Consider the following 19,434-nt stretch of genomic DNA (forward strand, 5'->3'; position numbering starts at 1 on the left):
GTCTCGGTCTCACCTGGTGGCCACCGCCGTCTCCTTGCCCGCCCTTGTAGCCGTGTCGACCAGCGCCTGCCAGTCCACAGGCCCCACCGGCGGCAGCGGGACGTCCGTTCGCGCCGGGCCGGCCGTCACACGCGGCGAGAGCCGCTCCTGGCGAGACACCCGCCGCAGGTCCTCGCGCCACGCGGCGCCCGCCGCCGCCGGTGACGCGATGACGGTGGCCGGCCGCGCCGTGGTGACGATGACGCCCTGCTCGGGAGGTGACGCCGCCGGCGGCGGCTCGTCAGGTCCAATCAGTCGCATCAGCTCGCGCTGTAGGCTGGCGCCGGCGCCGGACGCGCGGTGCACACTGGAGCGCGCCGCGGCGCCGGGCCGCCGGCGCGCGGCGCCGCTCTCTGCGGCCGGCGCCGCGCCGCGCGGGCTCTGGGTGCGGCTCGAGCCGCTGCCCGTGGACGGGGTGGCCGCGGCGGCTCGCAGTCGCCGCCGGGTGGCCGGGGAACCACTGGCGGCGCTCAGCTCGTCCTCACTGCGCGAGGAGAGCGGCCGCTCCAGCGGGTCGGCGTCGGCCGGCCGCCGTCCGCCCGCCGAGGACACTGACGACGGCGAGGCGCTCTTCAGACTGGGGCTGCCGGTGGAGGAGGTGTGACGGTGCGGGAAGCCGGCCAGCAGGTCGGGCCCGCTGCCGTACTCCTGACTGGCCACGTGGTAGCTGCCGCTGTAGTCGTGCAGTCGGCCCGAGCCGGCCAGACCCAGCCCCGGACAGGGGCGGCCAGAGCCGTGACCCTGACCGTGCGACCCACCGGAGCCGACTCCATTGGCGACTCCATTAGACATGCCGTTCGTGACGCCATTCGTGACACCATTCACAACACCATTCGCCATTCCGTTCATGCTTCCGTTTGTGATTCCATTCACTCCTCCATTCGTGACTCCGTTTGTGACTCCATTGCTGACTCCATTAGTGACTCCATTTGTGACTCCCGCCTTCAGTGTGCCCGCGCCGGTGCCGTTCGCGCCATATCCGTTCTCCTGTGGCGCGCCCAGTCGCTCTCTGCTCGAGGTGCGCCCGGTCCGACCCGGCGCCAGGTCAGCGGCAGGGGCGGAGGTAGTGGAGGGACCCAGTCGGGCGTATCCAGAGGCGGATCCAGGCGCCGAGGACGACGGAACTAGCGCAGACAGATGGTAGTAGTCCTGGGGCTGAAACAAGGCAAAGAAGGTGTTAAAAACAAAGTTTAACGCACACATACAATACACATGGGCATTTGAACTGGCTGACGCAGCAGTTACTGATGAACCGACATTGATACCGTACGCCACCTTTTGTGGTTACCGGATCTGTAATGTTCTACAACCAAATAAACGACAGCATACTGCTTTAGCTACAGGGGCCACATTCAAGCATTCATCAGGTAGGTACGGATGAAAATATCTTGAGTATGTAATCCAAGCAACAAGTACAGCAAAGCCTTCACAACTCCACATAAGCCCGTCCTTGTTTAGCCAGAAGAGTACTGCCGTTTAGGAACCACATTCGATAGATCTGCTGCTCTCAGGAGATGAGGTTTGCCACGTGGGGGAGAGGATCTGGTTTTTCATGACCTATGGCTTGGGCGTTCAGGAGACGGTCTGTGCTGACAGAGGTTGGAAGGTCCTCCCGGGCCCATCAGAAAAGCAAGCCGGTTGGAAGACAGCACTGGCCCCTCAGGAGAGGAGATCTACCCGCCAGAAGTCGCGTCCATCCTCACCAGCGGCGGCCGGTCGGGTCCACGGTCGGCCGGGTAGGTGGAGCGCAGTCGTACACCCACCGGCCCTGAACCGTCCACCTTCACTGGCCGCGGCAGAGAGGTTAGCTCGATGTAATCCAGCGCCTGCAGATCCGGCCGCCGGCCCTGGGGAGAAGGAAACATGTGGTGAGAGGTGGCAATCAGCGGTAGTGTGCCAATGACAGCAGGCGTTGACACACTACATGCTCGTCGTAGTTTGTTCGGAATTTAGGGCGTTCCGACTGCAAAAGCACTGATAATGCATTACAGCTGAAATTGCACCGCTGTGAAGATAACACTGTGGTCCATAATTGACATAGATTCCTTCCCTGAGAGAAGAGGATACAATCCTCACCTGTTCTGCGGGCTGGCTGCGCCGGTACTCCTGCGGCCTGCCGTAGTTGTCCGTCTGTCCGCCGGGCGGCGCTGCCGTCTCCGCGCTGCGTGTCGCCGCCACCCGCTGCCTGTGTCGGGTCGGCAGTGGCGGCGGGGGCGGCGGCGACTCCGCCTCGTCCGGCTCCAGCCAGCGGTCTGCCGAGCCGCTGGACGAACTGCTCAGCGTGCCACTGGCCTCGGGAGAGAGCGAGATGGGTGCACCGAACGAGCGGCCGCTGCCGCCCGTGCCGTAGCCCGAGCTCACCACCGAGGGCGGCGGCGGCGAGGCGGGCCGCGTCTCCGGCGCCGGGCGGTTAGCAGACTGCTGCCGGCCCGCCCCTGCAGTCTGACCCCCACTGCCGGCCGCCGCGCGGGCAGGCACGTTCTCATAGTCGCCCTCGAGCAGCGGGGCGCCGCAGGAGGCGAGCAGACAGCCGCGGCGGGGCGCCCCGTCGGCCGCCGGCGGGATGACCGTCACCGAGACGGTCACCGAGGTCTTCAGCAGGTCCACCATCTGGTCGTGGGTCATGGTGCAGACGGCCATCTGGCAAATCTGGCGAGGGGGACACCAGATGTTAGCGTAACGGAGATGATCTGGTCAGAGGACTGGGTCGAGCCTAGGCCGGACAGGTCAAAGAATGGCACCGAACTTACCTACCTGGCCAGAGAACGGGAGCGTGCATGAGCCAGGCAGGTCAAAAAAGGCCAGTGTGAGACCAGCGGCCCGATAAGCGATATTGACGAGTTCGGGTTCAATGAAAGGCGATGGTACTCTGCGATGCAATCAAGTGACTAGAAACAGTGTTGCAGTTCTGAAGCTGAGCAGTGAATGAGCTTACGTTACTCAACAACCATAGACTTATATAGCTGCTGAAACTAAGATATCCGTGTTGCTTTGGCTCCTTCCAAAATCCCTTCTTATTCACAATAACCCGGCCTCCCGGCTGACCTGCACGAGTTTGGCGTTGGGCCTCAGTCCGGCCTGCCAGGCGGGGCTGTAGTTTTCCACCTCTGTCACCAGTCCATCGTGCTGGACGTGGAAGCCCAGCTGGCCCATGGCGTTCCGCCGCAGCAGCAGCTCCTGGTCGGGAGAGGGGAGAGCGGGGAGGTTAGAGAGATAGGAAGGACATAACGTGATCGCCAAACATATGATAACTATATCGCAAATAAAGGGCAAAAGCCTCGAGTTAACACGGGTAGCAGGTGGCGTCATGTCATGAGCTTCAAACTCTATTCAATAATCCGGCTGTGCGTCAAATATCCGATACATATTACGGCTACGCCAGAGGCGATGAGGGGTGTCTCAAACGAATTATCTCGTCTCAAGCCATTGATGCCACACATGACAAAACTTTTTTTTTTTTGCTTAAAGGGACTATCCCACCTTTAACATGGGGTTTGAGTTGAGATAGCCAAGTTTGCGGCGAGGTTCAGCAACCACTATCTATCTAGGTTGCAACCCCCGCGGCCTCTTGGTGTTGAAGAAATTCGTTCCCTTTATTTGAAAATGGGCCTTGCGCAAGGCCCTATCTTCAACATGGAGCGACCGTTAGTGTGACGTCACCTCGTTTAGTTATTCTGATTTAAATGGGTTTGTTCGTAGAAAAATCGCTTAAAACTTGGTCTGAACTTTGTTGTGGTGCCTACATAGTAAAAAGAATCAGCTTTATGACAGTAATGTGGCCTGGGGAAGGAGGTAATTTTGGGCTGTGACGTCACATATTTGAAAGTTTGTGTTTGGAATATGGGAAGCCTAAGATGTTGAAAAATAAATGCCAGAACCGTGTTCCTGGTCATCCAATCTATAAAAGCGGGCACAATTTAACTGGTTTTAGCAACATTTTAGAAGGTGGGATAGTTCCTTTAAGTCCAGAATCTATATCGCCTACTCCTTTCATCCATCAGTCTGACATTCAAATACATAACCCATCTGACCCTCTGACACACCTGAGTATCGGCCCCCTCCGAGACGGCGGCCAGGCGAGCGGCGATCTCCGCCAGTTCCTCTGTGTCCAGAGAGGTGCGCGGATGGAGGACCACACACTCTCCCTGGTGATAGTAGACGCAGAGGCTGCGGAGAGAAGTCAGGACAGGTCAGGTCACAGGACCACACACTCGCCCTTTGTTTGTTTGTTTGTCGTTTATTTATGATTATTGGCATGGACAATGGACAGAAATAAAGTTGAATTGGTGCAAAAACATAAACTTATTACGAGGCACCTCTTCAACAAAACAAAACGAAACAGAGCATCACCGAAATAAACACACACACACACACACACCAGGTCCCACGCGCAACCCCGCCGCCCCGACAGACCTTCCGACCACTACAGCTGGACCACACGCGCTCCGCCAGCCTGCGGCTTCCCCCTAACTTTGTACGGCGGCCCGTCTGGCCAGACCGGGACGGTGCCGTTCCATGGCATATGCCGTCCCGGCCCCGGGGAGAGCTGTGGGATACCTCCCCGGGCCGGGGAGATCTGGTGGATACCTCCCCGGCGCTCCAGACGGGCCGCGAGCCCCCGCCCGCACCCCCGGAAAATCATCTTTCCCGGGGGTGCCCCCTAACCACCGCCCGGGCGAGGGGAGCGCCGACCCGACCCGACAGGCCGGCGCCCCGCCCGCCCGGGCGGCCGACCGGTCCCTTTCAGTGGGACCGGTACCCAGGTTGGCCCGGATGGGTCATAGGGGCGGGGGCCCAATGCTTGGCAACTCAGAGTTTCGCCACAGGCCGGCGGAGCCCGTCTGGTCCTATAGTAGACCACATCTGCTGTCCACTGCCCATGGCATCTTTTTTTTTAAGCAAATCGTTTTGTTTCAAAAATGAATCCCTGAATGATATTCGCCACTTGCTTCGCTTGATTACTTGCTATGTGAGTTCCCTTCAAACGTATGTCAAGTTGTACTTTGTCAAGTAATTGTGAGAAAGTAGGAATTAATTGTGATATTTAAAAAGCATTCTAATCCTAGCATTAGCATAAAGGGGACAGTGCAAAATAAAATGTTTTTGGTCCTCGCAATGATAGCCACAGGAGCAATTCGGACCATCTACAAGCTGATTTTGAATTCTGAACATATGTGCGTTAAGATGCGACATTCCGAGTCTCAATCTAGTTAGCAAAATGTTTACCGTTCTCGATCCCAAATTGTAGTACAAAGGTTGTGGGGTTTCGCCCAAGCGCTCTCGTATCTCTCGCTTAAAGGAACGTGATGAATGTAAACACCTGATGTGTGATAGCAGACGATTCCAGATCCTTATGGTGGATGGGATGAAGGATTTTTGATAGAATGTAGTTCGATTTGGAGGGAGCGTGAGTGATGCCGCATTGCGAAGTGGTCGTCCTGTGTCTTGTGCTCGTGTGTCGGGTAGAAGTGCAATCGTGTTTGGTGGTAGTGTGTGCCTGTCCTTCATAAGTGCATGGAGCGTGGTGAGTTTGTGGATCTCCCTTCGTGCTTGGAGTGTAGTCCAACCCAAGTCTTGTAGTAGAGTTTTGGTATGTGTTCTGAGAAGAGCTCCTGTGATGAGTCGAGCGGCTCTGTTATGGAGTCGTTCAAGTCGTAGAGAGTCATGAGTAGTCAGGTGTCCATCGTAGATCACGTCACAGTAGTCAAATATGGGGAGAATGTAAACAGTATAAATGTTTTTGAGAATGTGCCTAGAAAGGATTCGTGACAGTGGGTATAGAGGTCCTAGAGCCTGGTGGTCCTGGTGGTAGTAGATGCACAAACTGCAGGGGAAAGGTCAGGTCAGGTCAGGTCACAGGACCACGCACTCCCCCTGGTGGTAGCAGACGCACAGGCTGCGGAGACAGAGGTCAGGTCAGGTCAGGTCAGATCAGGTCATAGGACACACACTCCCCCTGGTGGAAGAACACGCAAAAACTGCCTGGAACAGGGAATGTCAGGTCAGGTCAGGTCACAGGACCACACACTCTCCCTGGTGGTAGTAGATGCAGAGACTGCCAGGAGCAGGGAAGTTCAGGTCAGGTCACAGGAGCATACATACGCTGCAGTATGAACATCCACTGCAGGACTCTGCATTACCCATGTAGGATCGCTATCCATTTGAACTTCCTATACCCTATTAAAGTGTATAGGAACCCCTGGTAAACTGCCTTATATTGACTAGAAGCCTATAACACACCAAAACATAAACCATGCGTCCGTAAAACAGGGTACTATCATCGAACAAGTCCGTCCCTCAACACCTCCTACCACGTCCTGTCTCGTGTGTTTACCTGGTGCCCCGCAGTGTCCATCCGAGCACACTGGCCACCGGGGCGGCGAACAGCAGGGCTCCGGCGCTCTCCTCAGCTAGGACCAGCGAGTCGGCAGACACGCCTAGCAGACAGTCCACCTGAGGGCAGACAATGAAGCGAGTCAGACAACAGACACAAACACAGCAGACAGTCGACCTGGGGGTAGATAACAGACCGAGTCAGACAGAAGACATACATAACAGATGGGAGACTCGTGTCAGAGGGCAGACGCCCAAAACAGACAGGCCGATTGCGAGAGGGCAGCAGACGAATGTATGTCAACATATTTAAACAACGGAAATTCCACTACAGAACAGACAACGAACGCAGGTCGGACAACAGACAAATGTCATACATCTGGCCAGGGTTACTTTTAAAGGGGGGGAAGAGGGGAATTTCCCCCCTTCGAAAATTCCGCTCCCCCTTTCAAATCGTGTCTGAACGGCTAGGGAGGGAAGGGGGAATTTCCCCCTTTCAAATTTATTTTGGAGCCCATTTTCAATCAATTCGCTATTCAGATTCTATAGTCATCGTTAATCAGATTCTCGTCATCAATCAACGTTGCTGGCGTTAAGATAATTATTAATTTTCAATTTTCGGTTCCATCCAACCATTTTACGTTCAGTGCAGCAGGAACTCCAGATTTGACCCGATACCGATCGGATAGTCGGTGGGACCGTCTCTTGTCTCGTCTCTTCCGTCTTTTCGCAATCACTGACATATCGGTACAGGCGTCGGCGTAGAAACCGGCGGGGGACGGGATTACCTCTCCGAACCAAGGGTGGATACAGGGGGAGGGGGGCAATGGGCCATGGCCCCTCCTTTGACGCAAAAAGAAGGTGACCCCCTTTTGGACCCCCTTTTATATTCTGTGTTCTTTCTCAGAAACGACCCATTTATTCACGATTATTTTCACTTTTTCATCGACGCCAAGGCCAGACATCTAAAATTTTTGTCCCAATATGACAATGGCCGTGTTTAACCATCCTCCAAACCGGAATCATTGAAGGAAAAACAACGTTATTTTTGTCCCATAGGCATCAAAGCTTTGAGTAATAAATGACTTTTCTCTTTATGCAGCATTCACGTTCATCTGCTTTGCATGCAGAGCAGGGCGCAAAAAAAAGTACCTCATCACAGCCGGCTTTCCCAATGGAACTTTCAATGCTCACTAATACTAATAGTAATAATTCAAGTTTTGTGCTTCATTAGTTTTTGTTCGGATATCACTGCCCACCTTGTAGTTGTAGAGGTTGCAGTTTTGTAGCGCCGTCGTTTCTCTACATACACGACCACACAAAAAACTTTGGAATTGCTCGTTAACTGTAGCTTTTGTCACTGGCGGTCGCAGCCGCTAGCAAAAGGGGGGGGGGGGCCAAAGTCACACTCGCGGGACATAACATGTATCCGTCACCGGGAGGGGGGGGGGGTGATCGGCTAATTTTTTTACGTCCACGAGGTGCCGCGCAGTTGGCATTGCTTATGCTTCATCCATCTGATTCTAGCGTGAAATCTTTAAGCTCAATTTAAGGCAAAATCACCAGTTCCATTTCCCGTCCCACGGTGCTTCCACCGGTCGGCCCACTGCACCATGACGACGAATCGGTGTAGCATAGGTATACTGGAAGGTCAGGCACGCGGATTCATGACCTTACCACTATAAAACAATTCGGAAAAGTAGGTACCTCTTGCTTTGATACTTTGCAGATAATACTTTGATAATACTTTGCAGATACCTCTTGCTTTGAACAAGCATGTGAAACCCAGAGAGCATTTTCAGACTATGACATTTACCCATATAGGTAACATACCTAGTTGTGTGGCGGCGGGAGAGAGTAGGTACACCGACCTTTGGAGACTCCCCACAGGTTCCGAGCTTTCAAAATTGGCATCTGAGGGTCGCGCGCGACTCCTGCGGGGCTTCGCAGCGGCTCTATTGGGGCTCACTCAACCTGCCTAGTCTTACTGCTAAAAAGACTGGCCCTGAGCCCTAAGGACTTCATCAGTCTCTGCCAGCCCCAGGACCCACACCGGCTCATGGGGTCCCGACGTCGAAATATGAGGGAATCTGCGCGGGACCACCAGGACGTAAAGTAATCTCGATCAGGACCAACGTAAGGCTGTGCCGGAGACTGCGTGAGCCCTCTGATCTTCAGAAACCCACCCATGTATGTTTTCACGTAGAGGCCAGTTTAGGGCCCTCAGAGACCAGTACAGGGCCTGCAAACTACAAAGGCCAGTAGTTTGAGACAATCAGTGACCGAGTTGGGCTCTCAGAGGCTAATGTGGGTCATTACAGGCCAACATGGGCCCTCAGAGGTCAGCGTGGGGCCCTAAAAGACCGGCATGAGCCGTCGTTGGACCCCAGAGGCCAGCAGAGGGCCCTCAAAGGCCAAGATGGGCCCTCCTCAGAGGCCAATGCAGGCCCTTAGAGGCCGGCATCGGGTCTTCAGCAGCCAGTGCGGAGCCCTCATTGGCACCTAAAGGTTCGTCTTGGGACACCACAGACAGAAATAAGGCCCCCAGAGACCGGTGTGAGACCCTCAGACGCCGGTTGGGACCCCTGAGGCCGGTTAGGGGCCCTCATAGGCCAGATGTGGGGTCTCAGAGGTTGATGTAGGCTCTTAGCGGTCAACGTGGGCGCTTGACCGCCACTGAAGTTCCCTCAGAGGTCAGTGTAGGACGCTCAAAGACCGGTGTGGGAGCTATATTAATAGCTGGGCGTGGTTTTTTTTTGAGCCTCGTGACGATCGAATAATTGCCAGGACCCCATACACCTATATGGGGGCCCATTGGTTGTTTGAGGGGGGGGGGGGCAAATGATATGATGGCCCCCTTTATTGACCTTTGGGGGGGGGGCATGGCCCTGATGCCCCCCCCGCAACCGCCACTGCGTACACATTACACACAGGCCTCTGAGATTACACACTAGCTCATGCAAACTCTATGCAGGCCCCGGAGTTCCCACGCTAATCCTTAAGAAACCAAGCCGGCATACGGCGTCACCACCGGGCTTCTGATGTGCACAGCACCAACCCATGCATGAGGTCTTACTTTAGTGTCTTAGAGCCAATCTCCTTTAGCAGGGCCCACCACCACTGCCGAAGAGGGTCTCATGCCAGCCATTGCTGGGCCTACGAGAGCCTCAAGTAAACCCACGCTGATATTCCATATAAGATCCGGCCATACTCGTGAACCGGTGCCAGCGACGCTGACCGCCAAATTGACAGAATGCGAAACTGAGCCCACTCATGAGTGAAATTTACGTCCTTTGATGGCGCAAGAAAGAAAATGAAACATACGAAAAGCTTTTCTAGGACTTTTGTTCGATATGAAAGGTGGGGCCAAAAGATAGTATGGCCCCACCTTTCAGCACCAAAGGGGGGCCATGGCCCCCGTGGCCCCCCCCCCCCCCCTGGGACCGCCAGTGGCTTTTGTGAGCGTTTAAGAATTTCATGTTTTTTGCTCATTTTTGCTCGAACAGTTTGACATCAATTACTCCTGACCTAAGGTGACCTAAGACTTGAAATTTTGTGCGAAGGTTTCAAATTGATGCCCGGTAAGGTACTAAAAATTTGGCGGCGCTGCGCGCCGCCGTTTTTCGCTTTTCAAGAAAACCCACATGGGGGCCAAAATGACCTCCAATCAGGGCGCGGATTAACCTCTCTCTTTAGAAAGGCGTTACTTAATGTTTGGCCGGGGTATACCTACTAGTTATTGATACCACTGATAGGTTGATACTACTGATTGGCATTTGCAAGGGCGCAGTCAAGTTGGGACCTCCCCCGCCCCTTACAGCCAAGGTAGGTGCGTATATTTTTTAGCAAAATTATTTTTTGGCAACCTTCCAAAATAAAGTGGCTGAAACCCGAGGAAAGAATAGGATTTGGGGGTAGGTAAGGTTCTGCGGGCTCCATCCTAACGAAAAACCTAATGGTATTGCCGCCCACCCCCCTTTCAGATGCCCCTGGATCCGCCTTTGCCCCGAACTTTATTCCCCCTCTCAACTTTTCCTGTAAAAGTAACCCTGCATCTGGCAGGTCCAGCTTAACCCTATTCCTGGCGGGGGGGGGGGGCCTCAGGAGCCCCCCCTGAGGTTTTTTGGTTATATCTCCCAAACGCGTTGAGCTAGGAAGCTCAAATTTTCTGACTTTTCCTAAAAGGCTTCTACGCAACATGTCTGAAAATTTTGAGTTGATCTGACCTCAGGTCAGGTCACCAGAGGCGGTTTGGTGACGCTACCTCAGAAAAGTTTGCAATCACGCCAGAGCTAGAGTTTTTGACCGATCAATTTCTTCTCTTCAGGGTTTAGTTAGGGTACCAGTATGTACAATTTGTATATCTCGGAATTTTGATATCGGTGACCTAAGGTCAGGTCAATTTCGCGACCTCCCCATTATAAGTCAATGGGGAAAAAATCAACTCCCTGTTTTTACCACTAAAACGTGTCGGAATGGCCCCATATACCATACATGACTTCATATACGATCAACCTTCACTACCTTGAGGTCTGTTTTGCTGTTGGGCAGCTGTGAGGTCATGTGACGTCACCAAAGGTCACCAAAGGTTTTTGGCCAATAACTCCGTACAGGAACAAGATACAGACGCGTGGATGGTCTCATTGTGTTCAGCTCGTCAAGACGCATCGAATGATATACATGATGACCTCGAGGTCACGTGACCTGAGGTCAACCTTTGACCTTGACCTTTCGAGGTCAACATATATATCATTCGATGCGGATTGACGAGAGGATCACGATGATGCCCTTAGTTTGTTCTTATCTTGACTAATTCGAAAGTTATTCGAGAAAAACTCTCTCCATATCTAGTGCCGCCATTTTGACTTTTTCGACCCCTGTGACGTCATCTTTGACCTGACCTGAAAATGACCTTAGTAAAAATTGTAGATCTTGGCCGTGCGTATCCGATGCCGTTTACCGCTTGTCGCTATCTTGCTTCGTTCTCGAGATCTCAGGGGGGGGCCGAATCGGCCCCCCCCCGCCAGTTTCTTGTCCCGGCGGAGCCCGCCAGGAATAGGGTTAAGACAACCAGCCTGAGAGCATATAACGGACACATGCTAGACAAAAGATCGCAGACACACCCGACAGTTCACCAGAGAGCAGACAACATCCCTCGATTACGTCTGACTAGTAACTAACTATAGTAGCTAACTAACTGGCTAACTAGCTCCTCTCACCTGTTTTCCCAGCGAGTGATCGTCGACGGTGACCTGCCAGCTGATGGCACCTCGCTGGATGGCGTCAGGGTTAAACCGCGGCCTCAGACGGTCCTTCTTCCGACTGCTGAACGACATGATGGCTGCAAGAGATAGAAGGAGAAACGACGTTAGTAATGAGATAGAAATTCGACGCCGTGATGGTATGCGGTGGATAATCATGCATAACGGATCACAACTGAGATACACATGGCACGCGAGCTATGCTCCACGAGCCCGAACTGACATCTCAACCGCCCATATCAACATCTAACAATGTTTACACAACTGCTGGATACGAATCACACGTCACCATCCACCCCATTACACAGGAGTCATCTCGCTGATTTACGTAGCACATTTACAATTTACGCGACGCTCAAAATATCTTTCACAACTCGGGCACCCCACGGCTCATCACCAGCTCGGCGGCGTTGAGGTGACTTACAGAACTTTGGCGACGCGTCGAGCGGTGTTTCAGTGAGGTAGTTGGCGGCCAGGTCGCGGAGGTACTCCTGGCGCGTGCGTCTCGCCATCGTCACAAACTTGTCTGACTGGTAAGCAGCCGTCTCCGCGTTGATCACTGAAGGATGGAGATGTGGTGTCATGCCAAGTAGGAACACACGTATAAAGGCAGAGGCAATGGAGACATACTATCAGACACATGACATGGAACATATAATGCCGACAGATAAGCCGGCACTTTTAGCAGCTCCCTAAAAGCGACCCAACATCCCCCGAGATGATGGCATACAAGGTGTATGTATGTATTGTATATCCCATCAGCGTCAGCGCCGACTAATACAGATGACCCGTATGTAAACAGCGTCAGCCGGCCGTCAGCTCGGCGGCTGCCTTGCACGTTTGCACGGCCCACACATCGGCGGCACATAAATCACGCTGGATTTATCGACGGCCTGACACCGTGGCACGTGTCCGCGTCATGGTATGAGCGAGCCAGCTCAACAAACGTCCCGGCCCGGCTGCAGCGGTCCCAGTGGGCCATAGGCAGCGCTGGTGGTCCCGGGAGCGGTGGGTTTCTTCTCACCTTTGGCGTATAGGAACTCGGCGAACGACTGCGACTTGGGGAACGTGGCGTCCTCTGGTATTGGAGGTCCGAACGGCGGTACGTCTCGGAACCGGTTCACCGCCACACTGAAGGAAGTGGTGTGACAGGTCAGATGACAGGTCAGATAACGGGTCACGTGACGGGTAAGGTGACAAATCAGCACAACAGCTCGCTCCACACTATTCTGGCGATGTTGACAGCCAACAAGCTGTTACTGCTCGACTCTGGCTAACTCGCAAACTATCCCGTTGCCTGGTAGTCCCGTTTTAGACTCTGTTAACCGGGCCAGCCACAAGTTATGGCGTGCAAAACCCACATCACCGGGTCGTCATGGTTCCGACACATTGTCGCTAACTTCCGCTTATAGTAGCGAGTAGTGGGGCCGTGACTGAGTTTCTCACCCCTCACCACCCTCCAGCGAGCAAAGCCCAGTTAACCGGCCAACCAGCACACACAGCGCGAATCCGGGACCCGCATCGACCTCAGAGTGCCCTGGTTTGGGCGTTACATCCCGCATCCTCCCCCACTCCTCTCTCTCTCTCTCTCTCTCTCTCTCTCTCTCTCTCTCTCTCTCTCTCTCTCTCTCTCTCTCTCTCTCTCTCTCTCTCTCTCTCTCCTCTCTCTCTCTCTCTCTCTCTCTCCTCTCTCTCTCCTCTCTCTCTCCTCTCTCTCTCCCTCTCTCTCTCTCTCTCTCTCTCTCTCTCTCTCTCTCTCTCTCTCCTCTCCCCTCTACCCACCGGTAGCGTGTCCTCTCAGAGCACGGTTCCACGGCCTGTACCACGATGAACACATGCTGGAACTGTGAGCGGATGTGTTTGGGAGTGAACGGCAGCGCGCCCGGCTCTTGGAAGACGATGGTGACGATGTCGTTGCCGATATAGCGCTTCCTCAGCAGCTGTAACACGTTCAGGAGGCGGGTTAGAGAGGGTCTCATGGTCGGCAGGTCATAATATGAACGGGAGGGAGTCACAACATAATCACAGACCGTCACAACATCGTCACTGGGGAACAACACGTCAGCAGCAGTCACAACACAACATAGATTGATGGCGTGGCACATCACCCCACATCATAACACATCAGCTGACGTCAGAGAGTCGTGGTCAGTTCTTTTACTACCTCTGCCGGTCGCTGCTCACTATATAGCAATAGATCGGGGTATGGGTCTTGTATGGTTCGCTGCCGGAAGCCAGAAAGTAAGGATTCGATATTGGATTAAAAAAGCTATAATAATTTACCAAGGTGTGGACGAATACTGGCAGCATAACAACTATCGAAGTGAACGTTTCTTTTTCTGCTGTAAGATCTGCATTGTGAATGACAACATCGCCAGTTTTTCGCCTCCTGTCCGTCAGCCTCTTTGATAAAGCGTGCGGCCATTCACACACCACGTCATTCATTCAGGGTCACTCCAAATCCCGGGCCTGAGGTCGCCAACAGCTCCCGTGCCTCCCTATTGTCCCAGTGCTGTGATCAAAGACAACAGGCAGGCTCAGAGGACCGCCAAGCCGCTGAAATCTCGTCAATCCGCCGCCATCCGATCCCGGCGGACACACAACAAACAACGGGGCGCTCCCAGCTCTCTCCATCCTCCGCCCCTCTCTCCTCCATTCACACAGCCGCCGTCCGCCGATCCTTTCCGTAATCCGTGCTCTGCCGGCTCCGTAATCGGGCCCGGGGCGGGGTGTAGGGCCGGCCGCGCGCGGCGATAAACATTGATATCCGGCCGCGTGGCGCCGTGCGGCGAGAAGCGGCGCGGTGTGGCGAGGAGCGACGCGGTGTGGCGAGGAGCGACGCAGTGTGGCGAGCACCGGCGCCGGCTCGCGCGTCGGCCGGGGCGTTCCCACGGGCCGCCGGTGCCGGAGAGGGCTGGCTGGCAGGGACAGGGAGGCGCGGATGGCAGGCAGGGGCAGGGAGGAAGGATGGTCAGCGTTGTAAGGTAGAGGGAGTGAGGTGCTTATCTCCGCTGCTAGTCACAGCAGAGGACTGGTCAGAAAGGAGGGGAGGGACCGGCCAGAGAGGAGGGGAGAGGACAACATGTGGTCTGTTCCCCGGGGAACGAAACAGGGGGATAGAGCTACCGATTAGGGATAGGATCAAAGGAAGCCAAGGTCACAGGGCTAATGGATTGTATTGTATTGTATTGTATTGTATTTACGATCATGGGCGATCCACACATGGCGTGGCGATTACTGCCCAGAGTCTGAGTCGGGTATAAGCATGCAGGAATAGAGACCAGTCGAACAACAACACACACACACACACATACACGCACACACAGGAAGACTCTATATGCTACGATTTCTAACATACCGTGTAGGTACTTATATACATACAAGACGAGTGCCTAATTCAGGCCATCACGAAGGTCTATCGTTTTTCCACAGAGACTTGACAGCGCGTGCGAATTTAGAGGGTGGCAGCTGTGAGAGGTCGGGAGGTAGGTCGTTTAGAAGCTCGGCGGCACGGTAACTGAAACGCCGCTTACCGGTTTCTAGTCTGGGACGCTGGAGCTGGAGAAGGTTATCCTGACGTGTATTTCTATTCCTGGTTGAGGAGTCCCGGTTTTTGGCAAACATAGAGGCAAGTGCTACCGGTTCGCCGTAGTGTATCGCCTTACGTGCAGTGGCCATGGTTTGAAGTTTGTACATAAATTCGGGCGGCATCCAGTTGAGTTTCTCGCGCAGGTCAGTGACGTGGTCGAATTTGCGACGGCCAAAAATAACTCGAGTAGCGATTGCGAAGTTCAAGATCTTTTGGAGTCGATTCAGGTTCTTTTTTGTACCATTTCCGTAAACTGAGAGGCAGTAATTTACTCGGGAGATGACTAGAGATGTGACAATGGTTTTGATGACCCCATCGGGAAGACAGTGCCGCACATGGGAGAGGCCGATGAGCAGACCCATACACCTCCGGCTGAGCTCAGATACATGGGCTTCCCAGGTCAGACAGCTGTCAAACACCACGCCGAGGTTTCCTGCCTGCGCACATGGTTCCAGCTCCGTGTCACGAAACGATACGACGACTGGGGGCAAGTGTTTTAGATTTTGACGGCTGCCGAATATCATGAGTTGCGTTTTGCTCGCGTTGACCTTCAGGGCGTTAGAGTGGAACCATTTGTTCAGTGCTTCTAGTGAGGCCTCCATGCGCGAGATAAGGCCACTTACATTGTTTTTTGGGCCACTCACTAGAAGCTGGGTATCATCTGCATATTGGAAAACGCATGCGTCGTCGGCGTGAAGCGCCAAATCGTTTGAGAAGATCGTGAATAAAAGAGGACCCAGGGCCGAGCCTTGAAACACGCCCATAGTGTTAGGGAGTGGTCGTGACAGAACACTGCGCAGGAGTCCATCGGTCATTGAAACGCTTTGTGTGTGACCTTTTAGATATGCTTTAAACCAAGGAGTTTCGATGCCGTACAGTGCGAGTTTGTCGAGAAGGAGTTTATGATCTATGACATCGAAACATTTGCTGAGATCGATAAGGCATAGGAAAGATATGTCTCCCCTGTCCGTGGCAGCTAGGATGCGGTCGGTGACGGACAAAAGTGCTGTTTCAGTTGAGTGTTGGGGTCGAAAGCCATGCTGACTAGGTGCCAAAAGGTGATTTTGAGAGAGATAGTGTTGTAGCTGCTGCTGGATGACTCGTTCAACAACTTTCATGATAACTGGTACTAGAGAAATGGGTCGAAAGTTGCTGGGGTCAGATGGGTTTCCGGATTTGAAAATGGGATGGACTATGGAATGCTTCCATTGCTCGGGGATGTCAGATTTCGAGATGCAGGTGTTTATGATGTGCTGTATGACGCTGCCAATAGCCAAGAAACTGGTTTTTAGCATGCGGATGCACACACCGTCCGCTCCGCAGGCGGCTGAGTTCCGCATACTGAAAACCGTGCATTCGAGCTCACCGAGTGAGATAGGCCTGGGCTGGAAACCGCATGCGCCGACGCGTGGGAGCCGTGCGTAAGTATAGGTACCTGTGTGTTGGTTTCGGATCTCGGTAGCAATACGGGGGCCGACGGACACGAAAAATGAGTTTAGTTCGTCAGCGGTTACATCGGGTTGAACTGTTTTATTTTCTTTTTTACCAGCTATGACTGATTTGATTCCCTGCCACACCTTGTTGGGGCCACGTTCACTAATTTCCCGCTGAATCACGTTGCGCCGGTCACGGCGAACGGCAGAACGAACTGAACGATTCAGGTCTTTATAAACTGTAGATTCCCGCCCGTGCAGTCGTAGTGCGGCGCGCCGTTGCACTATGGTTGGAAACGGCCTCACGGATGGCCGGGGGTCAACGCGAAAAAATGTTTTGCCCATAACTTGTTAATGCGTAGACCGACTGCGATGAAACTTTGCATAGGTATACCAGTGTCTTTCGTGCATCATACAGTAACACAGAAATGACGAGGTTACGTCACGTCACGCGTGTGTGACGTCATCATTGCAAGTATGTTATAAGTCGCCTATGTCTTTCGTTATGTTATCGATATCGCGAGGCATTTTGAACATGTTTTGAATACTGCTATTACTGAATGGATATTGTTGTTATGCTTTAGGGCGAGAAATATCAACGTAGTGACGCACAGTGTCTTACTATTGGTCATAAAGGGTCAAAAATTTGGAGAAAGATTATTTATAATTTTTTTTTAGATTGGGCAAAAAAGTAAGAAATAAATGACGATCAAATGACAAAACATGCGTCAGATTAACCCGGCAGTTGCTGGGGTATTTCCCCATCCGCCGTTTGCCGGGGGGGGGGGGGGCGTTCAACGCCCCCAGCCGATAACTCGCGAACAAATAGGCGCATCGAAACGCACGAGGCGCGGCAAACGAAAGAAGAACGCGACGAGACGATTCACATGAATACTTTTAAGTTGAATTTCGAGGTCACAGGTCGGGTCAAGTCAGGTCAAACACTTGAAATCGGGCTTTCAGTAGCATGGACTTTAGAACCTCGCAATCGGTGCCTCGCGTTTCGCGTTTCGATTATATCGTCATCAGTTGGTCCTAAATAAATTCAGTCATCAGTTGGTCCTAAACAATCTGTCACAACTGTCACAACTGTCACAACCCTTCATATAAGTGCTAAAAGAGTGTCAGATCAATGTAGGGGTCAGTCAAACATAGGCCACTGGCCATGGTCAAAGTCAGGTCAATCAGGTAAGCACATAACCCCGAAAATTAAAACTGGTACCTATTCGCAGCCCATGCATGACACATGTTTTATGGGTACTTTTGGGCGTAGATCACGATGGTGACATTCATTTTATCATACGAGTACGTGGCTGGTTGAAAAAAGATCAATTTCAGAAATGCATGCATCATGGTCGTGAAGTAGTCACGAGAAATTGCCAACATTCAGTTCAAGATTTTGGGAAATGTAGAACGATGATCAAAAACCATAGATAGCCCTTTGATTTGCCATGGTATTAGCAGTGTAATGGCGTTTACAGCATGTCTGTATGTCTGCTCTGTCGGTGGATATCCATATCCATACTCCAGGATATCCATACACGTTTGCACGATATCCATACTCCAGGTGCAGCGGCGAGCAGTTACTTCTTACGAGGGGTGCGGAGTCGAAGTCAGAGTCGGAGTCAGAGTCGGAGTCGGAGTCAGAGTCGCCCAGAGTCGTGGCAACGAGCCAGGAGTCGGAGTCGGAGTCGGGGTCGGTCAGGAGCCCGCAGTGGAAGTCGGAGTCGGTCCGAATCGGAACAGCTCCATCACGACTCCGAAACACTGGCAGGGGTCCGGAGTCGGAGACAGAGTCGGCCGGAGTCATGGCAACGAATCAGGAGTCGGAGTCGTAGTCGGAGTCGGATTTGGCGCCACCACGACTCCGCAACCCTGCTTCTTACCATCATTTATAAGGATAAGCGATTGCAAGACTGACGAGCCGACCTGGTGCTAACGAAGCGACGGGTAGGTACGCCTCGGGAGATGAAGCTTCACGGACGATTTTGCGCACAAGTGCGCAGTCTGCTTTTACGTTCCCCTTACGCAGAATTTAACAGAGACTTATTCTGCCAAAAAGCTCAATGGAGGTCGATGGAGAACTTTTTGTATGTCCAATGAAACATAAACGTAATTTTGCAAATATTGCTGTGGTGACACTGCAAACAGAATGCAATGCCGTTCCTGATTTTGAACACGCATGGGAAAAAGAGTCACTCCACTCGATAGCCAACATAACAAGGATTATTTTGATATATAATAATCCAGTTTTACAACGTCATGGAGGTACTCCACATGCTATCACCAGCGCGGTTGTTTAAACCTTTGACGGCGCACCAAAAAAGCCACTATCAGAAACTCCCGATTCCACGTACAATAATGAAGACTAAATGCGCAACTAAATAATTTTTTCTGCCCAATTCAAAACATTTCATCAATTTCCAACAGAATGACACCCCAAATATACATATATTCCGAAATTGCCCACGGCCATCCGTGAGGCCGTTTCCAACCATAGTGCGTTGGGCCATGATATCACGGGTGGAGGCTGAGACGGGGGGAGCGGTGGGGTTTCTAATGGTCAGGTTCTTTAAAGGGGCATGGTCATCTAGGACGGGTAGGAAATGAGTCAGAAAAGCTTGCCATTTGTCATGCACGGTCATTGCAGTGAACACTTCGTCCCACTCGATGGACATCAAGTCATGATTTAGGGACGCGACATCGACACGGTTGATTGAGCGGGTTGTGATGACAGTTGCAGTTTTACGCTGTTTAGGTACGTTAACTAGCACGTTTA

The 19,434-nt window shown here is 52.9% G+C and overlaps 1 protein-coding gene across 1 annotated transcript in view; it reads right to left on the minus strand.

Moving 5' to 3' along the window:
• LOC122382816 (signal-induced proliferation-associated 1-like protein 3) overlaps positions 1 to 19,434 on the minus strand; it is an 81,171-nt gene that overhangs the window by 1,379 nt on the left and 60,358 nt on the right. Inside the window, exons 9-18 of the mRNA XM_043368634.1 lie at positions 13,416 to 13,573; positions 12,658 to 12,764; positions 12,058 to 12,192; positions 11,592 to 11,713; positions 6,374 to 6,492; positions 4,083 to 4,206; positions 3,085 to 3,216; positions 2,116 to 2,688; positions 1,743 to 1,886; positions 14 to 1,194 (exon numbers count right to left, since the gene is read on the minus strand). Of these exons, the coding sequence (XP_043224569.1) occupies positions 14 to 1,194; positions 1,743 to 1,886; positions 2,116 to 2,688; positions 3,085 to 3,216; positions 4,083 to 4,206; positions 6,374 to 6,492; positions 11,592 to 11,713; positions 12,058 to 12,192; positions 12,658 to 12,764; positions 13,416 to 13,573 (2,795 nt within the window). The remainder of the gene's footprint in view (positions 1 to 13; positions 1,195 to 1,742; positions 1,887 to 2,115; positions 2,689 to 3,084; positions 3,217 to 4,082; positions 4,207 to 6,373; positions 6,493 to 11,591; positions 11,714 to 12,057; positions 12,193 to 12,657; positions 12,765 to 13,415; positions 13,574 to 19,434) is intronic.

The sequence above is a fragment of the Amphibalanus amphitrite genome, unplaced genomic scaffold (genome assembly GCF_019059575.1).
Source record: "Amphibalanus amphitrite isolate SeventyFive unplaced genomic scaffold, NRLGWU_Aamphi_draft 000147F_arrow, whole genome shotgun sequence".
Lineage (NCBI taxonomy): Eukaryota > Metazoa > Arthropoda > Thecostraca > Balanomorpha > Balanidae > Amphibalanus > Amphibalanus amphitrite.